Source organism: Grammomys surdaster, unplaced genomic scaffold (assembly GCF_004785775.1).
Source record: "Grammomys surdaster isolate TR1022 unplaced genomic scaffold, NIH_TR_1.0 143, whole genome shotgun sequence".
NCBI lineage: Eukaryota > Metazoa > Chordata > Mammalia > Rodentia > Muridae > Grammomys > Grammomys surdaster.
In genome coordinates this window covers 3,909,678-3,933,061 of record NW_021604601.1, presented here as the reverse complement: position 1 = coordinate 3,933,061, position 23,384 = coordinate 3,909,678, and the positions used below count along the sequence as shown (strand labels likewise).

General features: G+C 41.7%; 1 protein-coding gene across 1 annotated transcript in view; it reads right to left on the bottom strand.

Annotated features, from left to right (window-relative positions):
- Nucleotides 1-21,649, bottom strand: part of Ccdc170 (coiled-coil domain containing 170) — a 55,087-nt gene extending 33,438 nt beyond the window's left edge. Inside the window, exons 1-5 of the mRNA XM_028764358.1 lie at nt 21,644-21,649; nt 21,115-21,234; nt 19,595-19,851; nt 15,082-15,226; nt 11,795-11,980 (exon numbers count right to left, since the gene is read on the bottom strand). Coding sequence (XP_028620191.1) covers nt 11,795-11,980; nt 15,082-15,226; nt 19,595-19,851; nt 21,115-21,234; nt 21,644-21,649 — 714 coding nt within the window. The remainder of the gene's footprint in view (nt 1-11,794; nt 11,981-15,081; nt 15,227-19,594; nt 19,852-21,114; nt 21,235-21,643) is intronic.
- Nucleotides 21,650-23,384: the final 1,735 nt, after the last annotated feature.

The window sequence follows — 23,384 nt, the reverse complement described above, 5'->3', positions numbered from 1 at the left end:
AGAGAGAGAGAGGTCTCAGTCATCAGTTGGAAAGAAAAACCACCCAAAGGCAAGTAGTCAGGAAAGCCTGCCCCTGGCAGGATAATAGCTCATCATAGAGATTATTTTGTAAAATGCTTCTCTTTGTAGAGTTTTGGTTTTCCCTTTTTCAAGAGAACTCACTGCTACTGCTAATTAAATCACAGGCCTTAAAGTAGAGCCAAGAGTCCTTTATTGGAGACACCATATCTTTAACATTTACAGATTTCTCTTCAGATAGGAGTGTGGTATCTGCTCGCTTGCTCAGTTTCAGTAACCAGGATCAGCGTTGGTGATAGTCAACTGGACTCCTGTTTTTACTTAGAAAATCAATGCCCTAAATTTAGTGACACAAGGACTTCTTTTTATATGAAAAGAAACCTCCTGGTGCAAAATCAGGAGCCTCTCACTGTTGGTGATATTTGAAAGCAGCTTCTCACAAAAGCCTTTATGATACATTAAAAAAAAAAAATCTATCAGAGCCAGATGGCTCAGTGGTTAAAGGTGATTCCCACCAAGCCCAAAACCTGGGTTCAGTCCCTAAGACTCATATGGTGGAAGGAGTGAACAAATTCCCCCATAAGTTATCCTTCAACTTCCGTTCATACACATAGCATGCTAGCAACACACACACAAATAAATAAGTAGTAAACAAACAAACAATAAACAAATAAATAATAATTTAAATCTATCAGATGCTAGAGTATGGTGAACATGCTCACAATTTTAAGTAGATTAGTCAAATGCTCCCTAGTGCCAAAAGAACAGCAAACATAATTAAAACATTTCAGCTCTGAAGGTTTCTACCCTACTATCAGACTACCTACGTAGTGTGATCCCCTAGAACAGCGCTTCGCAGCCTGTGAGTTATGACCCCTTGGTGGGTTGAATGACCCTTTCACAGGGGCTACAGATCAGATATTTCCATTAATAGCCATATCAGTAGCACGATTAGTTATGAAGCAGCAATGAAAATAGTGTTATAGCTGGGGGTCACTGCAACACGAGGAACTGTATTAAAGGGTCACAGTGTTAGTGAGGTTGAGAGCCACCGGTCTACAACAGAGTACAACCTCTTTTTAAATCTAAGCACCCATGATAATATCTAATTACATAGTTTGGTTGGATGTTTTTGTTCCTGGAAATGTCCTGCTTGGCAAATTCTGAGCTGTTTCTGTATGAAATATAGGATCTGGAGCCAGCAGCAGACCTTGGGGACAGCCACTCCCCCCAGTCCCCTGGTTAATTATTCTGGGACTCAGAGGCATTGTTGTGCTGGAAATAAATGTCCTCAGGACTGCACATGCAATTACCTGTACAGTCCCGAGGAGCAAGCCACCGGAATGGAGTCTCGTTGCGTGGCTACCTCAAGGATACACTGAAGCATGAGACACACGGTGACACACACATGGAGAGCCAGGACCAGGTGACTGCTGTCAGACCACACTGACACAGAAGGAGAAACAAACGACTTCTTTCCCAGGAAACTCAGAGGTGACCTCCACTGAGGACACATCTGCAAATAAGGGCAGGCCCTATGCAGACGGTAATGCTAAAAACACTTTGTAATAACTAGCAGATCTTGCTGGGGGTGATACTAGATGCCTTTAATTCCAGCATTTGAGAGGCAGAGGCATCCGGGCGGTGGTGGCGCACGCCTTTAATCCCAGTACTTGGGAGGCAGAGGCAGGCGGATTTCTGAGTTCGAGGCCAGCCTGGTCTACAGAGTGAGTTCCAGGACAGGCAAGGATACATACAGAGACCCTGTCTCAAAAATATCAAAACAATAATAATAGTAATTAGTAATAATAAAACAATAAACAAAGCCTTAGGTTCAGCCCTACTAAATCAGCAAATGACCAGCAATGACTTCACTATTACATTTAACAAAAATAAAGTGATAAATGAAAGGCCAAAGTCAATCTGAAGAAGAAGAATAAAAAGGCCCTCATGGGTTTGTGTAGTGTTGGCTCAATGGATAAAGAGCCTGTTTCAAATGCATAAGAACCTAAGTTCAAATCCCCAGACCCCAGATTTAAAATGCCAAGCATCTGCTGGGTGGAGGGGCAGGAGAGAAAGGTAGAACCTTAGAGCTGGTGGGGCAGCCAATCTGGCCTAACCAGTGAGCTGCAGATTCAGTGACAGGTCCCGTCTCAAAAAAAAAAAAAAAATTAAGGAATGAGCAGTAGAGGAAAAGATTCTTCATCAACCACGCACATACAAACACATATACACACACAACACAGACACAATCACATGCACATACACACACACATACACACACACACACACAAAAACACACATACACACACAAACACACACACACATGCAAAACACACAGACATTCACACATGACATGCACAGTTGATTCCTATCATGAATCATAATCCCTATCATGACCTTGCTAACTACAGTATGGATTTGTATATGCCTGAGATCAAATTACCGCTTAAAAATACAACAATTAGTTCCTGTCAAGGTGGGAACTTCTGGCTGAAGCTTATTTCCCCAATTCTAAATTCACTTTATAAACTTAAAAAGTCAGCTTTTAATTCTACCCACTGTAGTTAAGATTAATAAATAAATAAATAATAAAAAATAAATAAATAAATAAACAAACCCTGCACACCTCCCTCCCACCAGGCAGGGCGTGTGAATAGGGACAATCTGAGTATATATTTTTTATATAATACCTAACAAAATATAATATGCAAATGTATTTTAAAACTATAATTCTAGTCCCCCCAAAAAGAAAATTACACGCACAAAGAATATAACTACAAGCTAAACTATAAAGTATAGATGCTCTCAAGACTTGGCTGTCCCAGAAATGAGAGAGTCCACATGTACACCTTGGCCCGAAGTTGTTTCTGATTGGTAAGTAAAGATGGCAGCAGCCAATAGCTGGGCAGAATCGTCATAGGTGGGATTTAGGTTGTACAGGCTTGAGGTTGGAGAGGGACCACAAGGAAGAAGAAGGCAGGAGAAGAAGAAGCTGCCATTGGTTAGATAAGTCATAAAAAACGTGTCCCTAAGGGCTGGCCAATGGGAGCTAAGAGCAGCCCAGATGAAACATAGTAAGTAATAACTCAGGGTTATCGATAGGAAAATAGATTCTAACAATATAGAGGATAGATATCTGCCCAGCCCTTGTGCTGTTTAAAGCCTATTGTAAATATTGTTAGGTTGTATGTGTTTTTATTTGGAAATTAAATGGTCTAAGGTAGAGTAGAAACTCTGGGTCAGGATTAAATAATTTCTACAATGTATAGAAATGACACTCAATTATTCAGTTAAAAGACAGCTATATGTCACTGAGAAACACGTCACCTTACAACTGTGTACTGACACAGGACTGATGATAGATTTTGAAAGCAGAGTTACTTGTTTTATTTTAGATACAAATTACAAATAAATATCTTGAACTTGAAAAAGAATCACCTTAAAATCTCTTGGCACTTGGGAGGCAGAGGCAGGTGAATTTCTGAGTTCGACTCCAGCCTGATCTACAGAGTGAGTTCCAGGACAGCCAGGGCTATACAGAGAAACCCTGTCTCGGAAGAAAAAAAAAATCTCTTGGAAACCAGGCATGAGGGTGTATGCCTATAATCCCAATTCCAGCGAAGCTCTGTAAGGAGGGTTTACTCCTGCAATTGTCTCCATTTCTCTTGTTCTTTTGCTGAGACAGAATCTGTCTGCATAGCTCTGGCCGGCCTGGAACTTGTGATGCAGACCAGGCTGGCCTTTAACTTAGTGTCATCCCCTTGTGTCTCCCTCTTGAGAGCTAAGATTACAGAAGAGCAGGCCAATACAGGCAGCCTCCGCAAATGTCTTAAAATCTGAACGCACTTCTTCTGTAAGCAACATCAATACAACCAGAGCAACCTTACTCAGCAAGCAAACACGAAGCTAGTGTGTGATCACAGTCAACCTTCAATGCAGACACACGCACTGCCCCTTGTCAAGGTACTTGTAGCTAGTTTGGGGTTTTTTTTTTAAACACCAAGATGTATAATTTTAACTTTTGTTCGAATATTATTATAAAACCAGCCTGTGACTATAGCCAAGATCTTCTTTGTTAATCTCCTTGCACATGCTTTTACAGTAGGATGGATACAGCTTATGGGATCCTTTTCCCAACCTGTTCTCTTTACAGTAAATTTCCATTTCATGGCTGTGGTTTCCGACATTTGAAATTCGGATTTGTGCTTTCTACACAGCTAGATCATTTTTCTACTAATTTATTTTTTCTATTTAAAGAAGTATTAATCAAGAGTTAATTCGAAATAAATAAAAAGTTATGACCTTACACCCACAGCCGGGTAGACTTCATCCTAGGATGCGTGCATAGAAAAAAATGGTAGAAGTTTTGAAGTTGTGTTTTAGGGGTAGATTTTCTTTAACTGGATCCTGCATCCTGCCAATGCCTCTGTGTTCCAAGGGCTGCTGTGTAGATGAGGAGGATTTGTTTTATTCTACTCTAGCAGATGCTCAATAATGGGGAAGCTACAGGGTGACATTTTGCTTCAGATGAGCTGACCTTTCCCCCATCAAAGCTGTCCCAATGCCATTGTATATGTTGAAAAGGACAGACATAGCTGAAGTTTGAAAGAGTTTCATTATTAGCAAACTCAGTGCTGGATGACCGCGGCTTCCTCTGCCCTAGAAGCCACTGTGTTCCTGGGCTGCACTATAGAGCTGTAAACACTGCCCTGATCTGGTTGTTCTGTGCCTAGAGGACCACGGACAGTTCCCACTGGACCTTTGCGGCGGAATGCAATGGGTTCTATCATGGCTAAGATTAGACTCATAATAATGAAAAAAATGCATCATGTAATCTTTAAATGCTGTTCTGACTGTAAATTTTTAGAATGACCCTAATGATAAACCATCTAATAAAATTTAGTTTGAAAAACACAATGTAAACCTTGACAATTTCAATATCTTCATATAGGTCATGAATAAAAACACTAAGAAGTAAAAAAGAGGGACACCAAAAGCTACTAGCTACTTAGGGAGCTGGGAGGGGTCAGGATCTGCCTAAGCTACTGAATACATACATGTATAGCCTGGGAACTTTAGAAGGACCTGGTATCCAAGAATATTTTTCTAAGTAAAGAAAATATGTCTGAGGGTCATGTGCATTGCATGAATGAGGCCTTGGTGCAATCTGCAGAACTCTTAAGAAAAGAAAGGAGATGAAGGGTAGGGGACGGGAAGGAAGAAAAGAGAAAGGGAGGGGAGGGAAGGAGAGAGAAGGGGAGGGAGGGAGGGGAGGAGAGAAGAGGAGAGATTTCAGTTTACTCTGTGAAGTAAGACACTACCAGGGTGAGGGCATAAACTGTAGAAATTCTGCCCTCTTCTTCCTTTGATGAGGAATTGCTCCAGCAAGAACTGCAGGAACAGCTCAAGAAAGGGCAAGACACCAGGTAGAAGGGAAAATTTTAAAGATAAGTCTTTAAAGCATTTGCCTAGTGTACACAGCCTCTGGGGTTATTTGACAGCACTGTCAAAAATAATCAGTGAATTGGAATAATAAAATGTGCCAGGTGCAGCTCACACCTTTAATCCCAGTGCTTGAGAGGCAGAGTTGGGTTGATATGTGTGAGTTTGAGCCTAGCCTGGTCTACATCGTTCCAAGCTAGCCAGGGCTACATAGTGAGACCTTGTCTCAAAACAGAGTAAGAAACTAAAGATAATTCATATTTCCTGTGAGAACTGGTATCTAAGTAGAAAATTATCTAAAGTTTCTTCCAATATGGTATGTAATTTTAGACTGCTTTAATTTCTTTAATAATCAATGTCTAATCGGTTTTTTTACCTCCAGGAACTATTCCTCAAGCCTCTTCTCTTCAAATAATCTCATATTTCTTTTAACCTTGAAATAAAAGTGAGTCACTGGGAAAGAAAAGTAAAAATAAACGGTGTACCACATGCACAATGAGTAGTCCATGGATGTCACAGACAGCTGTCTGTAGCTGAGGCTTTCACGTACATGGATCCAACCAACCGCAGGTCAAACATATGCAGGAAGGAAATTGGATGCAGAGCTTTTCCTTGTAATTTCTTAGTAAATAATAATTTATGTGCTATTTTTATTGTATTAAGTATTGGAAGTAATTCAGAGATAACCTAAAATCTATTAGAAGACGTGTATACTAAACTATAGTATTTTAGGTAATGACTTGAACATTCACAGATTTTGCTATCCATGAGGTATTCTGAATTGGATCCCCCATAGATATCAAGAGATTATTAACTATAATAATTTATGTATTATTATAAATTAATAACTTATTATTAATATATTTATTATTAACTTAATACTAAAAATACTTATAAGTATTTAAATAAATGGGGAAATAAATACTAAATAATTTTAAGAGAAACCAGAGATTCAAAAGATAAAGTTGCATGCCTGGGACTACATAGTCAAATGATTCTGAAGTCAGGATCTTAGGCTTCTAAGCCAGAACCTATGTCTTTCTTTTACTGTTATGTGATTTTAAAAAAAAAAATCTGAAAAAAATCAACTCAAGTGAGGAAGGGTTTATTTTTTCTGCTGGTAGTTTAAGAGTGTTGTCTTAATTTATGTCCTATCGCTATGAAGAGACACCATGACCAAGGCAACTCTTATAAAGGACACCATTTCACTGGAGAGGGTTTACAGTTTCAGAGGTTCAGTCCATTCTCATCATGATGGGAAACAGGCAGACATGGTGCTGGAAAAGGAGTTGAGAGTTCTACATCTCGATCTGAAGGCAGGAGAAGGAGACTGTGTACCACACTGAGCATAGCTTGAGCATAGGAGACCTCCAAGCCTGTCCGCATAATGGCACACTTCCTCCAGCAAGGCCACACCTCTTAATAGAACTACTCCCTATAGGAGGTTCTGCTAAAGATTTCCAAATAATAGATTTACCTGTAATAAAACACCTGGATTTTTTTTTTTTTTGAGAGAGGGTCTTACACTGTAGCCTGGCTGGCCTGTATAGACCAGTCTGAACTCTAATTCAGAGATCCTCCTGACTCTGCCTCTTGAATTCTGAGATTAAAAGAGTGTGCTACCATACTCTTTTAAATTTAAGCAAAGCAATAAAGCCAAGTTTTGTAGACACAGGCATCCCAGCTGTGTGACCACTTTTGCCCCTTACATACATCTGGACTTTAATAAAAAATAAAGTTTCCTACCTCAAAAGCAGAGCATTGGAAAGCAGTCTGGAGGTTCTTGCTGAAGCCATCAACATGTCAGGAAAAGCTCTTGACAGCATTTTTTTTTTATAGTAAATCATCGGAGTAATAAATAGTTCTATGAATGAGCACTTTATTAAAGACCTCAGGTTTTTATTGCTCAAATTTTTATTTTACAATTTTTATGATGTTGGCAGGAACCCGTAGCCAAAGTGGATGAGTTTCAAGAGTTACTCCCAAGCAAAAACACTTATATAAGAAAAGAAATTGGGTTTTTTTTTCCTGTTTCATGTCATATTACAACATGCTTTCTCGGTAATTTCCTACTAACGTCCAGAGATGCTTTCTGAAAGTTGATACTCATCAAGAGAATTGCATGGCTGTTTGTTATTGCTCTTCCACTAACAAATGACCCCTGCCAACACCCTCCTATGATGCTGTGACAGTCATACAAATCGGATGGTTGATAGGAGGCAGAGAATATGGTGATGTGGGCTCAGGTCCCAGCCTTGCAACATAACTGGATGCGCTTGAATCCATACAACTTCCCGAGCAGTTAGCACCATCACTGTGATCACGGTAAGGATACAGGAAGGGAGCACACCTCCATGCTAAAGTGTGGTCCCTAAGCACCATCCCTTGACAAGTAGAACCTAAGCTGTTTAGGGAACTGAGTGGTTTGGACTGGCAACGTGAAAACTGCAAGTGGGCCTGGGACAGTGCCTCTGTCCTAAAAGCAAGGAAGCATGACAATGTTGCAGGGCAGGTCACAGGGCCTCCTCAAAGGAGCTCCAGATGCAGAAAGTTCAAAGAACTTAGAACACCAAAAAAACAAATGGACTGTTAGACAGCAAAACAAAGAAAATAGATGTGTAAGAGTGAAAAATTGCCGGGCGGTGGTGGCGCACGCCTTTAATCCCAGCACTTGGGAGGCAGAGGCAGGTGGATTTCTGAGTTCGAGGCCAGCCTGGTCTACAGAGTGAGTTCCAGGACAGGCAGGGCTACACAGAGAAACCCTGTCTCGAAAAAACAAAACAAACAAACAAAAAAGAATGAAAAATAAACTGTTTTTAATAGAGTTATAACAACTGAGCACACATGTATCCAGAGATTTATTCTGGACTGTGGATCCTTTAAGAAAAACAAGGTAGCAAGCAAGAGAGGGATGAAGGGACGGGAGAGGGAGAGGGAGAGAGAGAGAGAGAGAGAGAGAGAGAGAGACTGATATAGGTAGGATTCTAAGCATATAAGTAGTCACTTTGGCACTTCTGAGGGGTAGTTAACGCAGGCCAGATTTGATGAATGCTAACGTCCTAAAGAGCAAAGATAAAAATACAGCTTCATGGTAGACCTCTTACCTGACATGCAGGAGGTCCCAGCACTACAAGCAAAAAAGAAAGGAATGACCTCATAATTGTGACCCAAAGAGATATCTCAGGTAGCTACAGAAAAATTAAAATATATATATATATATATGTTAATTATATATGATATATTTATTATATATTGTTGCACTATACATATAGGGACCAGGCCAGTATAGTGGCATATGCCTATAATCTCAGCCTTTGGAAAGCTGAGGCAGGAGGACTGCTATAGATCTGAGGCCAACCTGGAGTAACATAGCAAATGCTATCAACCAATATCTATCAACCAAGCTATCTATCTGCCTGTCTATCATCTATCCATCCACCTGCCCCTCTCCCTCCCTCCCACTGCTCTCTCTTTCCTTCTCTCCTTCACTCCACCTTGCGCCATCCCTTTCCCCCTCCTCTTTCCTCTCCCTCAGCCATGTGAGGCACATCGGAAAGATGACATTTATAAGCCAGGAAAAGGACCTGAGCCGTGCCAGCACCCGACTTCACATTTCCGGTTGGCTTACTATTGTTTAAGCCACCCACTCCAGGTTTTTCTAATTTTTATTTTCTTTTAGTTTGGTGTTACTGAGAATTGAACCCAAGGCCTTGCACATGCTGGACTCTAAGGTTCTCACTCTGCTGGATCCCCAGCCAAGCCTGTGGCACTAGGTTGTAGCAGCACAAGCTATCCATGACAGGATGCTGATGATAGTGATAGTCTTTACTTTTATGGGGGTGTGGGAGGGCAGTGAAGAGGGGAGGGGAGAGGAGCAAAGCTCATTCAGAGAGCTGGAAATAATCAGAAATTATCATTACTATAGACCACTGTCAGACCCAGTGATGTTGCTGTGGCTAACGACACTGTGAGGAAGAAGATCGTTGGTCCTCCTCTGTCATGGAGCCTCTCTGGAACACCCTGTCACCGCCTAATCAGAATGTTTCAGTCTATGACTAGAGTCACTGCACTTTCCCTAACTGGCTGTATCAGCTTTCTTTAGCTTTTGGAAGAGAATAGTTATTATTAATCTAATAATGACTCTTTGTCACACAATTTAAAACACATTAAAAGTTTGTACACTGTTAAACAAATGGTGTTTAGTCTCACATTCAAACAAGGGCTAGCTAGTTGGAAAAGATCAAGCCATCCATTATCCAAATAAAAGTTTATAATTAAGAGTCATGTCTTGCCGGGTGGTGGTGGCGCACACCTTTAATCCCAGCACTTGGGAGGCAGAGGCAGGTGGATTTCTGAGTTCGAGAGTTCGAGGCTAGCCTGATCCACAGAGTGAGTTCCAGGACAACCAGGGCTACACAGAGAAACCCTGTCTCGAAAAACCAAAAAAAAAAAAAAAAAAAAAAGAGTCATGACACCTCTCAGAATTACTGCATCCACACAGTTGGATCCATCCAGTCTTCTAGGATTTTGCTTTATGTGACAGGTGACACGTGAAAAGTTATATAGGATTGTTGCAGTTTACATGAGAAATGACCCTCGTAGGCTCCTCTATTTCCACACTTGGTCCCCAGTTGACGGTACTGTTTGGGGAGGTTACGGAGCCCTCCTGGAGGAAGTATGTCACTGGGGGTGGGATTTGAAGTTTAGTTGGCCCTACTTCCTGTTTCCTCTTTCTGCTTCCTATGTGTGGATGAAATACGATCAGTTTTCCTTCTGACCACCAGGTGGCCTCAGACTCCTGCTGCCAAGCGCTCTCTGCCATCATGGACCGTATCTCATGTGGAACTGTAAGCCAAAATAAACGCTTTCCTCGAAAAATTACTTTTTGTTAGGGTGTTCTATCACAGCGACAGAAAAGCGACTGATAAATTCTTCATAATCACCTTATTGATAACAGTGTGTAGTATATTGTCATTTTATTAAAAGTAAACATATATATATATGATACATAGAAGGCATATAATTTTATATATTATAAAATATATGTGTGTATAATATATATATATACATATATACATGTACATTGACTAGTTCCAGAAAGATTGATATTTTTTACACGTGTTTTTTATAAAGGCTAGGATTGCTCAGATTGCTTCCGCATAAACATGAGGATTTACATTTGGATCCCAACATCTGTGAAAAATGCCAAGTGTGCATAGGGGAGGGGGGCAGCAAGGAGAGAAGGGGAGGGAAGGAAAGACAGACAGACAGACAGACAGAGGGAGAGAGACAGGGAGACAAGGAGACAGGAAGAGAGAGAGGGAGAACACCACTATAATCCCAGAGGTGAAAACAGGATTCTGAAAACCTTCTGACCACACAGTTTGGCTAGTTAGTGAGCTCCTGGATGGACACCGTGTCTCAAAAACTGAGGTGGAGAGAAACGGGAAAACACCCAATCTCTGGCTTCCACTTGTGCATATAAAGGCAGGTATGTGTGTATGTGCATGTGTGCACACCACTCAAACATACACACACAAACTAATTAAATAAAAAAGAGGAGAAGTGAATGGCTAGGGAGAGGGAGGAAGGGGAGGAGTAGCCATTTAATATCTTCTGTACAATAAGAATTCTGTATCTTGCCGGGCAGCGGTGGCACACGCCTTTAATCCCAGCACTTGGGAGGCAGAGGCAGGTGGATCTCTTGAGTTCGAGGCCAGCCTGGTCTACAGAGTGAGTTCCAGAACAGCCAGGGCTACACAGAGAAACCCTGTCTTGAAAAACCAAAAAAAAAAAAAAAAAAAGAATTCTGTATCTTTTAAACTTACAACCTACGTGCTCAAAACATAAGAGTTGAAAGTGAAAAACATTCTTATTATCTAACCAAAGTAAGCCATCCTGTCTCCAAATCCTTTAAAGTATTTTGTATTTCTTTTTCGCAATTAGAACTATATGTCTAACCGGGCGGTGGTGGTGACACATGCCTTTAATCGCAGCACTTGGGAGACAGAGACAAGTAAATCTCTGACTTTGAGGCCAGCCTGGTCTACAGAGTGAGTTACAGGACAGCCCAGACTACACAGAAAAACCCTGTCTTGAAAAAAACCCAAAAACAACAGCAACAACAAAAGAAATATATATCTATGTGTAAAAAGCATGTATCAAATGTCACATGTCTTACTTGGGTCTCACACACACACACAGTGCCCCCACCCCTACACTGAGAGCAGCATTTGAAACTGTAGCCCATCTTTTCGGGAGGGGCTCAAGACATCTGCTCCTCCATTTCTGCTCTGTGAGTGGGCACAGGGGAACCTTCAGCACACGGTACCTGATTCAGCTTATCCTTCTCCTCGGCCCAGGAGGCAGCTTTTGTCTGCTCCCTGCTGACTTCAGCTGCCAGCCTCATGATTGTTTCTCTGTTAGCCTTTGCCTCCATCTCATGGACAGTTACAGTCTCTTCAAGAGTAGTGAGTTGTCCTTTCAGGAATGTGTTTTCCTTGCACAGCTCTCTAAGCTGAAGAGAAAAGAAAAAAATCACAGCCATGGTAGAATGAGGGGAAAACAAAATAAAACGGGACAATTCCATCCACTCTCTCCAAACAGCTCACAGTCTATAGTCTAAAGAGGTTGTGACCTGACTAAACAATAAAAACAACAGATCCGCTCACATTTTCAAAGGCAGCCTCCAAAGGCCGTTATCTGCAGATTCCACAGTCAAATTAAGATTATTCGAAGGGGGCCACAAGGCAAGGATGATGGGAGGTGTGATAGCTGGGGGGAGCCCTGACTGCAGCGTGCTGAAGGTGACATGGTATGCTGAGGGGATGTCAAAGGCTACTGACCAAGCTGCCCTCAGCCCACATCCAATTGCACCTACTGTGTGCCAGGTGCTGGCATGGGGGCCACTTCGGAGAAAACAGAACAGTTGTTTTTACAAATATCTAAGTAACTATAAGCACACAATGGAGCAGGCTAAAAACGTAGCTGTCGTGGGCGTTGACATTCATGGGACTTTTTGCTTTCCATGACACACATTCTAAAATGTTCACTGTGTGCATTTGTAAAAGTTACTGGCCATATAGATAAGCCTGCTCTGCAGAGCCATGACAGTGCCGTAGCAGGACTTGAACCTGCAGGTAGCATGGTCAGCCTGTGTGGTTTGACCACCTGTGGAAGTGGTCAGTGTGAATATACTACAGTTCTGTAACTTAGTCTTCAAGGAGGACTTCTAACAGCAGATGCTGTCTCTGACTCTGTTGTCTGCCTTTGGGACCCCTTCCTCCTACAGGGCTGCCTCATCTAGCTTCAGGAGATGGTGCATCCAGTTGTACTGCAACGTGATATGCCAGGGCTGGTTGATATCCAGGGTAGGCTTCCCCTTTTCTGAGGAGAATGGGAGGAGGGGTTGGGGAGAGGAGAATGGAGAGGGAGGGAGTCAACTACCATTTACCATTACTGGAAGGCATGGGCTCTCCCAGTAAAATAAGGGCCAGAGGACAAAGCATTGGGAATGCAGGAAATAAAAGAGCAAGATTAACAGAGATGCTCCTGACGTGCGCTTAGGCTGTCACTAGTGGAGGGAAGGGATTCCCAAGGGTGGCGTTTCAAAGTTCCCTTCCGCTCTGCCTGCCACTTGGCCTGAGACACTCATGAGTCCCAAACCACACAGAGAAGTGGAGTTGTGCAGACAAGCTCCTGGTCCTATATTAACTAGGACCATTCAGCACCCATGGGGGTACCTGGCACTCTAGCCCCGACTCCATACGGTGGACTCTAAACCAAATGAATCAGCTTGCAGAGAAACACTGCATGAACTGACTAGTGGCCAACTGGGCGGTGACTTTTAAGAATGGCTGTATGAACATCTGCCAGGAAACAAGGGCACGGAATGTTTATGAATGAGCAGAATGGGAAGGACCTGAATGGATCACTATGTACCAAGGCAAGTATCCCACTAAAATCCTCAGTGTCCACACTTCATAGCCATCAGCCACGAATAAGGTCTTACGAGTTCTAATGGAAAGGTTAAAAGTACTTTGGAACTAAGACTAGTGTTTTACTCACTAAGGATGGAAGGATGCAGAGTTGCAAGGAGGATTTTACTAAGCATATACTTACTACAAGAGGGCAGCAGCCTGTGTGGTAATCAAAGCACAGCCTTTGTCTTTCCACTTCATGTTACGTGTGTGCTGAGGTTTGTATGGTAATGTTAAATTCTGTACCCAAAAGGAAGCTGTAGGCCTACTGGTGATTCTCACGTTTACGAGCTTCTGTTGTACAAATCTTGTCCCGTGACTTAAAACTATTGCTAAATGTAATTGGCTACAGCCAATTACTGGAGGGATTAGAGGTAGCTGAGTTTTGAGTGACCTGGTTGGGGATGGAGAAGAGAAAGAAAGGAGGAGAGACCAGGTGGAGAAGAAAGGAATGGAGGAGAAGCCACCATGGGGTAGGTGAGTCCTGAAAACGTGGCCCTGAGGACTGCTGGTCAATTGGAGTTTAGAGCAGCCCAGATGAAACATAGTACGTAGTAACTCAGGGTTATCAATAGGAACGTAGATCCTGATAATATAGAGGGTAGATATCTGCCCAGCTCTGGGGCTGATTAAGGTTTATTGTAAATATAAAGGTTGTCTGTGTCTTTTATCTGGGCACTAAATGGTTAAAGGCAGGATAGAATGCCACAGATTGGGAATTAAAATTTCTGCAGCGTGTGTGTCCTCTACCCTGATCTCATCTTTGAAGGGTACAGGGTATGATGGGAACGTGGGGGAAAACAGAAGGAAGGATACTCAACAAATCATTGTACTTAAAAATGCATAATTAAATCTAATGCTGTGCACGTTCATTTAAAAATACTAGTGAAAACTAAAATACTAATGTTTATATACCTGATTTTGTGTGTGCATTTTAACTATGCACAAACGTATCATGAGATAATTAATTGTATTTGAATATCTAAATGTATTTTAGATCACATAATTCCTTTTAGACAATAATTAATCTCAACACTAGCAAAAGATCCTAGACTTGAAGCTTATAGAAGTGTTGTGGTCTATCCTGTTCTATACCATTAATTAATGTTACCTGAACTGGCTGGCTTTGTGTCAACCTGACACAAGCTAGAGTCATCAGAGAAAAAGGAGTCTCAGCTGAGGAAATGCCTCCATGAGATCCAACTATAAGATATTTTCTCAATTACTGATCAGTGGGGGCAGTCCCAGGCAGTGGTGGGCGGAGCCATCCCCGGGCTGGTGGTCCTGGGTTCTATAAGAAAGCAGGCCGAGCAAGCCATGAGGAAGCAAGCCAGTAAGCAGCAACCGCCATGGCCTCTGCATCAGCTCCTGCCTCCACGGTCCAGTCCTGCTTGAGTTCCTGTCCTGACTTCCTCCAAAGATGGACTGTGATCTGGAAGTGTAAGCTGAATTAACCCTTTCTTCCCCAGCCAGCTATTTTGGGCGTGGTGTTTTTGTTGCAGCAATAGAAACTATAACACACAACCTTTGGTCTACTCCTGGTCTCCTGTCACCCCTAGACTTAGCCACAGCACTTCCTTTCCTATCGCATGCCAGGATGACCCCATGTTTATAGTGCCTTTAACCTGCATGCAAGTACCTTTAAGATGAAATCTTCGTCCGATGCCTCCTCACACTTCCTGTCTAGACTCAAGCAATCACAAAGCTGAGTCCGAAACTCCTCGTGCCTCCGGAGGTTCTCTGAGCCTTGTTTCTTAGACTCCTCATTTTCCTTTGAACGGTTCCTGTCAGCCAAATAACAAATAAATCAAGGTTTAGCATGATAGAAGGCAACAGTCATCAAGAAGTCAAGACTAAAGCTCTCTGTGGAGAATAGTGTTCACTTTCAGTACACCATAGTGTCCCAGTACAAATGATTGACTGCTAAGCCCTGACAGGAAACGAGGAATGTCAACAATTTCAGGGCACCTACACTGTGCAGAAGATAAAAGTCCTCATGGTGTATGGACCTAGCAACAACAGAGGAGGAGGAGCCTTTGCCTTCTGTTTTTAACTGATCTGCAGATGTGAAGGCAAGCACATAGCTGACACGAGGACCTTCAGCCATGTGTTGTCACAACCCACAAGCCCCGAGGCCTCTACTGGGGCCTCCAAGGGGAGGGGAATGGCACCCTATGGATGCTAGAGGACCAAGCTTCATTTTCATTTTAGATATTATATGACAGACACATAAACGTATGGATGTACGAATGTACATACATACATACATACATACATACATACAGTCTGGTTCAGGGAAACTCTACTTGTGGAGAGAAAAACTTTCAAGCACAAGCAAAAAGCAATTTGAGAAGCCACACAGAGAGATTCTTTAGCATATTAGCAATGTATATAATATATATAATCTCCAGTAGGTTTGTTGAAATAGCACAGTGCATTTCCAGTGCTTTAAATGTTTAGAAAGATATCATCAAAAAAAAGACATACTTTTAAGACAAATTAGAACATCTCAGTAATTTGGTATCATTTTTCAGTGTTCTAGACAATAATCATGATTACTGCTTTCTTTTTCCCACGTTAAGTGTTTACTGTGAAATTTTTGACTCTATTCAATGACTAACAAAGCATGTAATTGCATGTACTGAAAAGCATATCATATTTCCATTTGGGAAAGTGCATTAATAAATGGCTAGTGTCTATCTATCTGTAGTTCCTGCATACACAAGAAGTGCCATGCATACCATGGCGCTGACAAACCTGCCTACATGGCTTCACACTTTAGCCACAAGATTTCAACATCACAGATCCATTGCAAAGGTCCCCAAGCTATGTCCACAGCTACTGGCTTCCCAACTGACCTAACAAAGCTCCAAGAATCTACCCTAAGGAAATAATCACGCAACTATAAAAGTACAAGTGTCTGCAAATGCACTGTTCAGACTGCTGTATAGTAAATGTTGTAATGAAACTCATCTAAGTATTTACAGGAAACAGCCAAGGAACTTGTTTGAGCAAGATAAGCTCTTAAAGATGTATTATTTATATTTTATGTGTGTGAGTGTTTGCCTACATGTATGTATGTGCACCATGTGTGTGCTTGGTGCCCATGGATGCCAGAAGAAGGTCCTAGATCCCCTGGAACTGGAGTTATAAAAAGACAATTATGAGCTTCCATTTGGGTGCTGGGAACCAAATCTGCTATCCTATAAGAGTTGGAAGTGCTCATAACTGTTGATCCATTTCTCCAGCTCCCAATGAAGCTATTAGAAATTGAATACATATGGCCATTAAGGTGATAAACTGAGTGAGTTCTTAAAACAGCAACAATGTACTAGTAAAAGTAATATATTACATAGTGCTATTTGGATAAAATTGTCTGGGAGCCTATTCAAGAAATGTTTATTAAGATTTTTCTATAAACAAAGATTTTTGAGTAATTTTTAATTTCTTCTAAATTCTTAATTTTTCTGTATTGTAAAGGTGTTTTTACAATAAGTATATGTCATTTGTATTTTGCATTTATCTAGTAGATACTTAATAAACACAATTATGCGCTGGATCCTATCAAGGATGTGAAAGCTACAGTGGTAAACAAGAGAGAAAAATCCTTGTTCTGTGAAGCGTATGTTCTAGTTGGAAAGACAGACTGATCCAAATATTAATCCATGTAAAATATACAGTATTATTGTGTAAAGAATGGAAGAAAATGATCAAATATAAAAGGGGTAAGTTTTTATATATGACACTCATGGGAGGGCTCAATGAGTGAGTGCCTAGATCAGATGTAGCCATGCTATCTGGGGAAGAGCCTTGAAGACAAAGGGATGAGCAGTTGCAAAGGCCCTGAGGTAGGACTATGTCTGTCCAGTTCAAGAAGCAGCAAAGAAAAGATGGGACAGAAGAATGAAGAAGAGAAAAGTAACACCAGCAGGTTAGTATGGGCCTTTTGGGCTGTAAACACACTAGATCTTTACCCTAAGTAAGAAAAGAAATCATTGGGGGACTCTGAGCTGAGGACTGACACGATCTAGTTTGTGCTTTAACAGAATCACTCTGGCTGGGGGTGTGTATTGACAGAAGAAAGAAAATCATTTGTGAGCTGGGTGTATCTGTGTCCCCATATGTTGAATCAGGAGCCTCTGTTAAGATAATATGAGTATTTGAGGCTTCCCAGTGGTAATTATTAAATCATGAATGTGAATTCCTGTGAATAAAAACAGTAAGAAAAAAAGAAAGAGGCTGTCTCTTTCTCTCTCTACCATGGGAGAAAACAAGAAGAAGTTCATTTTCTAACCAGAAGAGAGTCCCTACTAGGAAATGAATCAGCAGCACCTTAATCTTGAACTCTCCAGCCTCCAGAACTATGAGTAATAAATTTACATGGGCTAAATCAGCTGATCTATTATACTTTAAGAGCACCTTAAATTACTCAGAGAATAAACTGGTACCAGGAGTGGGGTCCTGAAGTAGTATATACTTACTACAATAAGTCCAGGCGAAAGATGATAGTGTTATTGGGGGTAACAAATGAGAAATGGTTAATATTTAGTTTTATTTGAAAATAGCTGTGGTTGCATTTGCTAAATGGAGAAGGATAAGAAAGAAAAGGCGAACCCTGGATGATATCAATATATTTCACCTGGCAGCTAGAAGAATGAAATTATCACCAAATCAAATGAGTACAGAAAAATATGGTGGGAACCTCAGGGCACATAAGGTTTAAAATATCTGCTGGGCTTCTACATGAAGATGTCCAGATGTGTGTGCCTTGTGTTGTAAGAAGAGATTCAAGCTGGATATGGAATCGTGGTATCACCAACACTTAGAAGACAAGAGATTAAATAGTACAGAAATAAGAAAGCTAAATAAGATGGAGGTATGAGACATCTCAATATTTGGAAGCCAAGAAGAAAAGAAAAAAACACAAAAAGAGAAATGTAGGAGATAAACTAGTTGTGCATAATGTTCTAGAAGCCAGGAGAAGAAAGTGATTCATAGATCAGCTGTAACTGAGGTGGTGGAGACCAACCAGCCCTGTCTCATTACTGGTGATCTTACAAAGCAACTGAAGATGGGTTCACAAAATATCTAATAACCCCAGTAATCCAAGCTCTCAGGAAGAAAAGGGAGAACGGAAGCTCAACAGCAGCCTAGGCTACACCGGGAGTGTGGTGGTTTGAATAGACTTGGACCAGGGAGTGGCACTATTAGGAGGTGTGGCCTTGTTGGAGTAGGTGTGGCCTTGTTGGAGGAAGTGTGTGATTGCAGGGATGGGCTTTGAGAGACCCTCCTCCTAGCTGCCTGGAAGTCAGTCTCCTCCTGTCTACCTTTGGATGAAGATGTAGAACTTTTAGCTCCTCCAGCCCCACATCTGTTTGGACACTGCCATGGTCCCATCTTGATGATAATGGATTAAACCTCTGAACTCGTAAGTCAGCCCCAATTAAATGGTGTCCTTTAAAAGAGTTGTCTTGGTCACGGTGTCCCTTCACAGCAGTAAAACCCTAACTAAGACAGACAGCCTGTCTTAAAATCAAGCAAACAAACAAAAAAAGAAGTTTTTCTATAGGTGGAAGAGCCCAGGAGCTGGAGGTATTGGTTCATTTGTTTAAGATGGAAATACATCAAAATAGTATGAACTACTTCACTAACAGTGATATTGAAATCTGGTCATGGTACAACATGACTGTAATCCTAACACTCAAGAGGTGGAGGCAGAACAATTGTCTTGAGTTCTCTGTATAAAATGCCAATAAAGCCTAAGGAGGGATTTTTGAAAGTAGTCTTGCTTCCTTGAATTTTTTAGCTAGCCTCTAAATACACTCTTTCTGTGGGTTTCTCTTTCACTCTGGAGTTAAACGTCTACTTAAGGAAAATCTCACAACTACACCTGCAATAGGCTTTTGCACCCACTGTCAAGGTTCTAAACTTGCATAAGACAACACTGTGTTTGTTGAAATACTTAATGACACTCGGACTTGAGTAAAATTTCCAAGACTACAGGGATATTTGAGGTCTATAATTGTTTCTTCAGCTTGAGTTTAAATGGAAAGTCTTGTATATAAAACATTCAAAGATCACTCAAGATGAAGGCTGAGATCTAGAGCTAGTATAGCCACTAACAAACTGGGAAACGTTTCCAACTTCCTTACTGTAATTTCTCATCCAGTTCTAGAACTTTCTTCATCAGTTCCTGGTTCTCCTTCATCATGGCGTGAGCAGAGGCCTCTGCTCTGATTTTAGAAGCAGAAAACGCTGCTGATTCTTCTTGGAGCTCCTGGATTCTGCCCCTCAAAGAGACAAGGAGAGATGATTTTCTGGCGCTGTTTTCTTTATAGCTCTCCATTTCTGCCTTCAGCTCCTGACAGCAAACTTCTTTAGAAAGCATCTTGGAACGGAGTTCTCGAAGCTAAAGTGCAGAGAGGTTGGGGGTGGGGAGGAAACAAAGGGATTTAACAACGTGTCACTGGAAGTGTCTAACAAAAGAGCCAATACTGTAATTTAAAATTTCGCCGTTTTATTCCTCGTTTCATTTTCTCTTTCTTGAATTTGGATCTGCATTACCAAGTTGGAAATTATGCCTGAATAATTTCCTAACTAACAATCATAGTTTATCTTTTTCAAAAGTCAGCTGTAGGCTAGGTTATAACCTCATGAAAGAGTAATTTTATATAGTGTGTGAGAGAACTTGAATTCAATGTCGAGTACACAGACAAAAATAAAATAAAAAATGAGCAACATCTTAAGTTGATTACATGCCGCTCGGGAAACATTTGTGGTGGAGATTACAAAAAGCAATAAAATATTTTACAATGGGAACCCACTTACTCTATCAAGGTTGCTGCATTTAGTAGTGATTTACAATGACTTGGGGACCCTCCAAGCCACAGTGTTTGTGATTTCATGGCCACAACTGTTTCTCAAGCAAATCCAGATGTTCAGGATATCACGGCATTCCTCCCTTTGGCCTTCTAGACCACAATTATAGGTGGTTAAAAAAAAAAAAAAAAGATATTCAGATTCCTGGGGGAAATATGGTGGCAAAGGGAAATTATGCAAGCGGAAGGCTTGGACTTCCGTGGCTCTGGTAGCATCAAAATGCTGGAGGGTGTTTGCATTTGTGAATGCTGGGTCTCTTCTGTGAGACCATCTTCACACATGCATGGTTCTTTGGAACTGGGAGTGTGCATGACAAGGGTCACAGACATGTTACCAGTTTGTTAACTTCTAGTTGCCTCACAGGTCAGGCTAGACCCCTCACAACCCCTGCCCTTCGAGCAGAATGAATCCAGAGGGGCTCAGAAACTACACTACGCTACTCAAGCATGGAATTTGCCCGGCCAATCAGAACTTCCACATGAAGAGAATTCAAAAATCCTTCTCGTGAGCTCTAGAATACAAGCAATCCACATAAAGGGAAGACTTTCCCCAAGGCCCATTTGACTTTAACCCCACGTCCTCAGGTCTCCCCGGGTTATACAGACTTTCTCTAAATTCTAAAAGCCAGCGGCAGAGTTGGAGCGGCCAAGCACACAAGAGAGTAAGTGTAAACTTTGTCGATGGATTGAAATCCCGTTCCCACTTTCCTGTTTCTAATCCTTGACATCCTGTTTCGTGCTATAAAAAGCTACAAAAATGCACCTCTGAGTGGCGAATGTGAACAGCGTCTCACCTCGGACTGAGCGCATTCAAATTTGACCAGCGTTGCTGCAAGCTCACTTTGAACATTTTCAGCCACATTCCGGTAGTGGTCCAGCTGTTCCCGGGTAATGGGGACCTCTGGGCAATGGTCCTTTTCCCCAAAAGACAAAGCATTGAAAGTGTTAAACAGGCTGTCACCCTGCAGAGCAAGCTTCACTGTTCTTCCAAATATGATGATGACAGACGCCTCACTCACCTCATTTCTTCACAGAGAGATCACTTACTTAAAAGTAAAAGATTCCCTCCTTCCTAGTGATTCATTTTGCCGTTTTTCGCAATGTCGAAATCTTTCTCAGGTCACGAAAGCGACTTAAAGGAATGTGTAAGGGGAGAAATGGAATGGCAGACATTTGCAGGAAATTGGGGCCCTCCCAGAAGGTAACAGTTCTTGGCTCCACTGAAGCCACTGCTGAAGCAAAACTAAGGACCCCCGCCTGGCCAATTCATCCCGGCTTTCCTTTTTGCGTTTGTTTTTGTTTTTACGTGTATGGGTGTTTTACCCGCATGGATGCCTGTGCACCACCTGCGTATGCCTGATGCCTGAAAAAAACAGAAGATATTGGCTTCCCTACAGCTGAAGTTGTAGATAGTTGAGGGCTACCGTGTGGGTACTAGTAACTTTATCAGTTGCTTTTGTCAGGCATTTTGCAATATCGATAAGAAGAACCACTAAAATAGACATTATCTATACCCAGCTCTGCGAATTCTCCAGGCCCTATGGTCTTTATGAAAGATGTACATAAAAAAACAGTCTTTTTTTGTTTTGTTTTTTAAGGAATGTGAGAAAGGTCACTAAGAGGAGAATTTCATGGAATAACCCGGTGGCCTCAGAGGACTCGTCAGTAAAACCACTAATGACAGCCAAAGACAACTGGACCATCACCAACCAGCCTCAGAATTCAGAAGGCCCCCACTGACCCTGAGCACCACAGCTGCATCTCCCCCATGAGGCCTCGGGGAGCGGGTGCCCTCAGGAGAGGTTTCAACCTCAGCATACAGAACCACCAGCTGATAGAAATTGTGTTAGGAAAATAAGTTCTCCAATGGCTATGATTTCTTTCAGCCACAACGTGCATGTCGTTAAGCAAGTGCTGTAATTATCTTGTCTTTTTTAATCTCCTTCTAATAAAAATGCAATGTGCCCACTAAATATAATAGTAAGAACCATGTGAAATAGTTCAGAAATAGCCCTTTGTCTTAGCAGGTCCTGATCTAATGGATATCAGTACCAAAAGTATTAACATCTTCTAGTGTTCGTGGAATGCGCAAGAATGTACTTGGGTTAAAAACAGGGCTACAGGTGCAATGTCCTCTTGTGTAGCAAACTCTCCCGGCATGGACAAAGCCTTGGTGTCAGTATCCTACACCAACTATACGACTTTGCAAACGTTTCACACACGTGCACAGGGACATGCAGAAAGACGATTATCATTCTGTGGTTCTCAACAACAACAAAGGAGCAAGAGGTTGTCAAAGCAACGCAAACTCTTGTTGGCAATTATTAAACAAAGACCTTTCTGAACCGTAGAACCCTGTGAAGTGGGAAGTGAGAGACAGATCGGTCTCTTACCAGGTTGGGGCATTGTACTGACTCCAGGAAACATCACAGAACAAAACCAAGAAATTATAAAGCCACAATGATGCTTGCATTCATAACCTAGGAGAAGGAAAACTATCACAGTATGTGTTTCCTATAACTACATCTAAGACAGGTGAACAGCACACATGCACTTGATTATGCTGGCCTTCAGGAGAGACACGAGTGTTGTCTCTCATTAGAGAACAAACAAGCTTCTGAGGAATAATAAATTATAATGAGATACAATAAAAACTAACACACTGGAGCTAGACAAGGCAAACAGGAGGGAAAGAGCCCAAGAGAAGGCATAAGAACCAGAGACCCGCTTATTCACACACTCAGGAATTCCATAAAAACGCCAAACCGGAAGCCATGATGCATGTACAGAGGACCTGGTGCACACCTGTGTAGGCCCTGGGCCGGCTCTGTACATGCTCCCTCAGTCTGTGTGAGTTCACATGAGTCTTGCTCCTGTCAATTTAGAGGGCCTTGTCTCCTTTCTCTCCTCCATCCTCTGGTAAGTATTTTTTTAAGGGACAAGCATAGCTAAAATTCACCAGCCCTGCTGTGCAGACTTTTCTACAGAGACCACAATGACAAATTAATGACTGAGACAGCACAGACTAAAACAAGGTGACAGCTGACATTCATGAGGTTTCTTT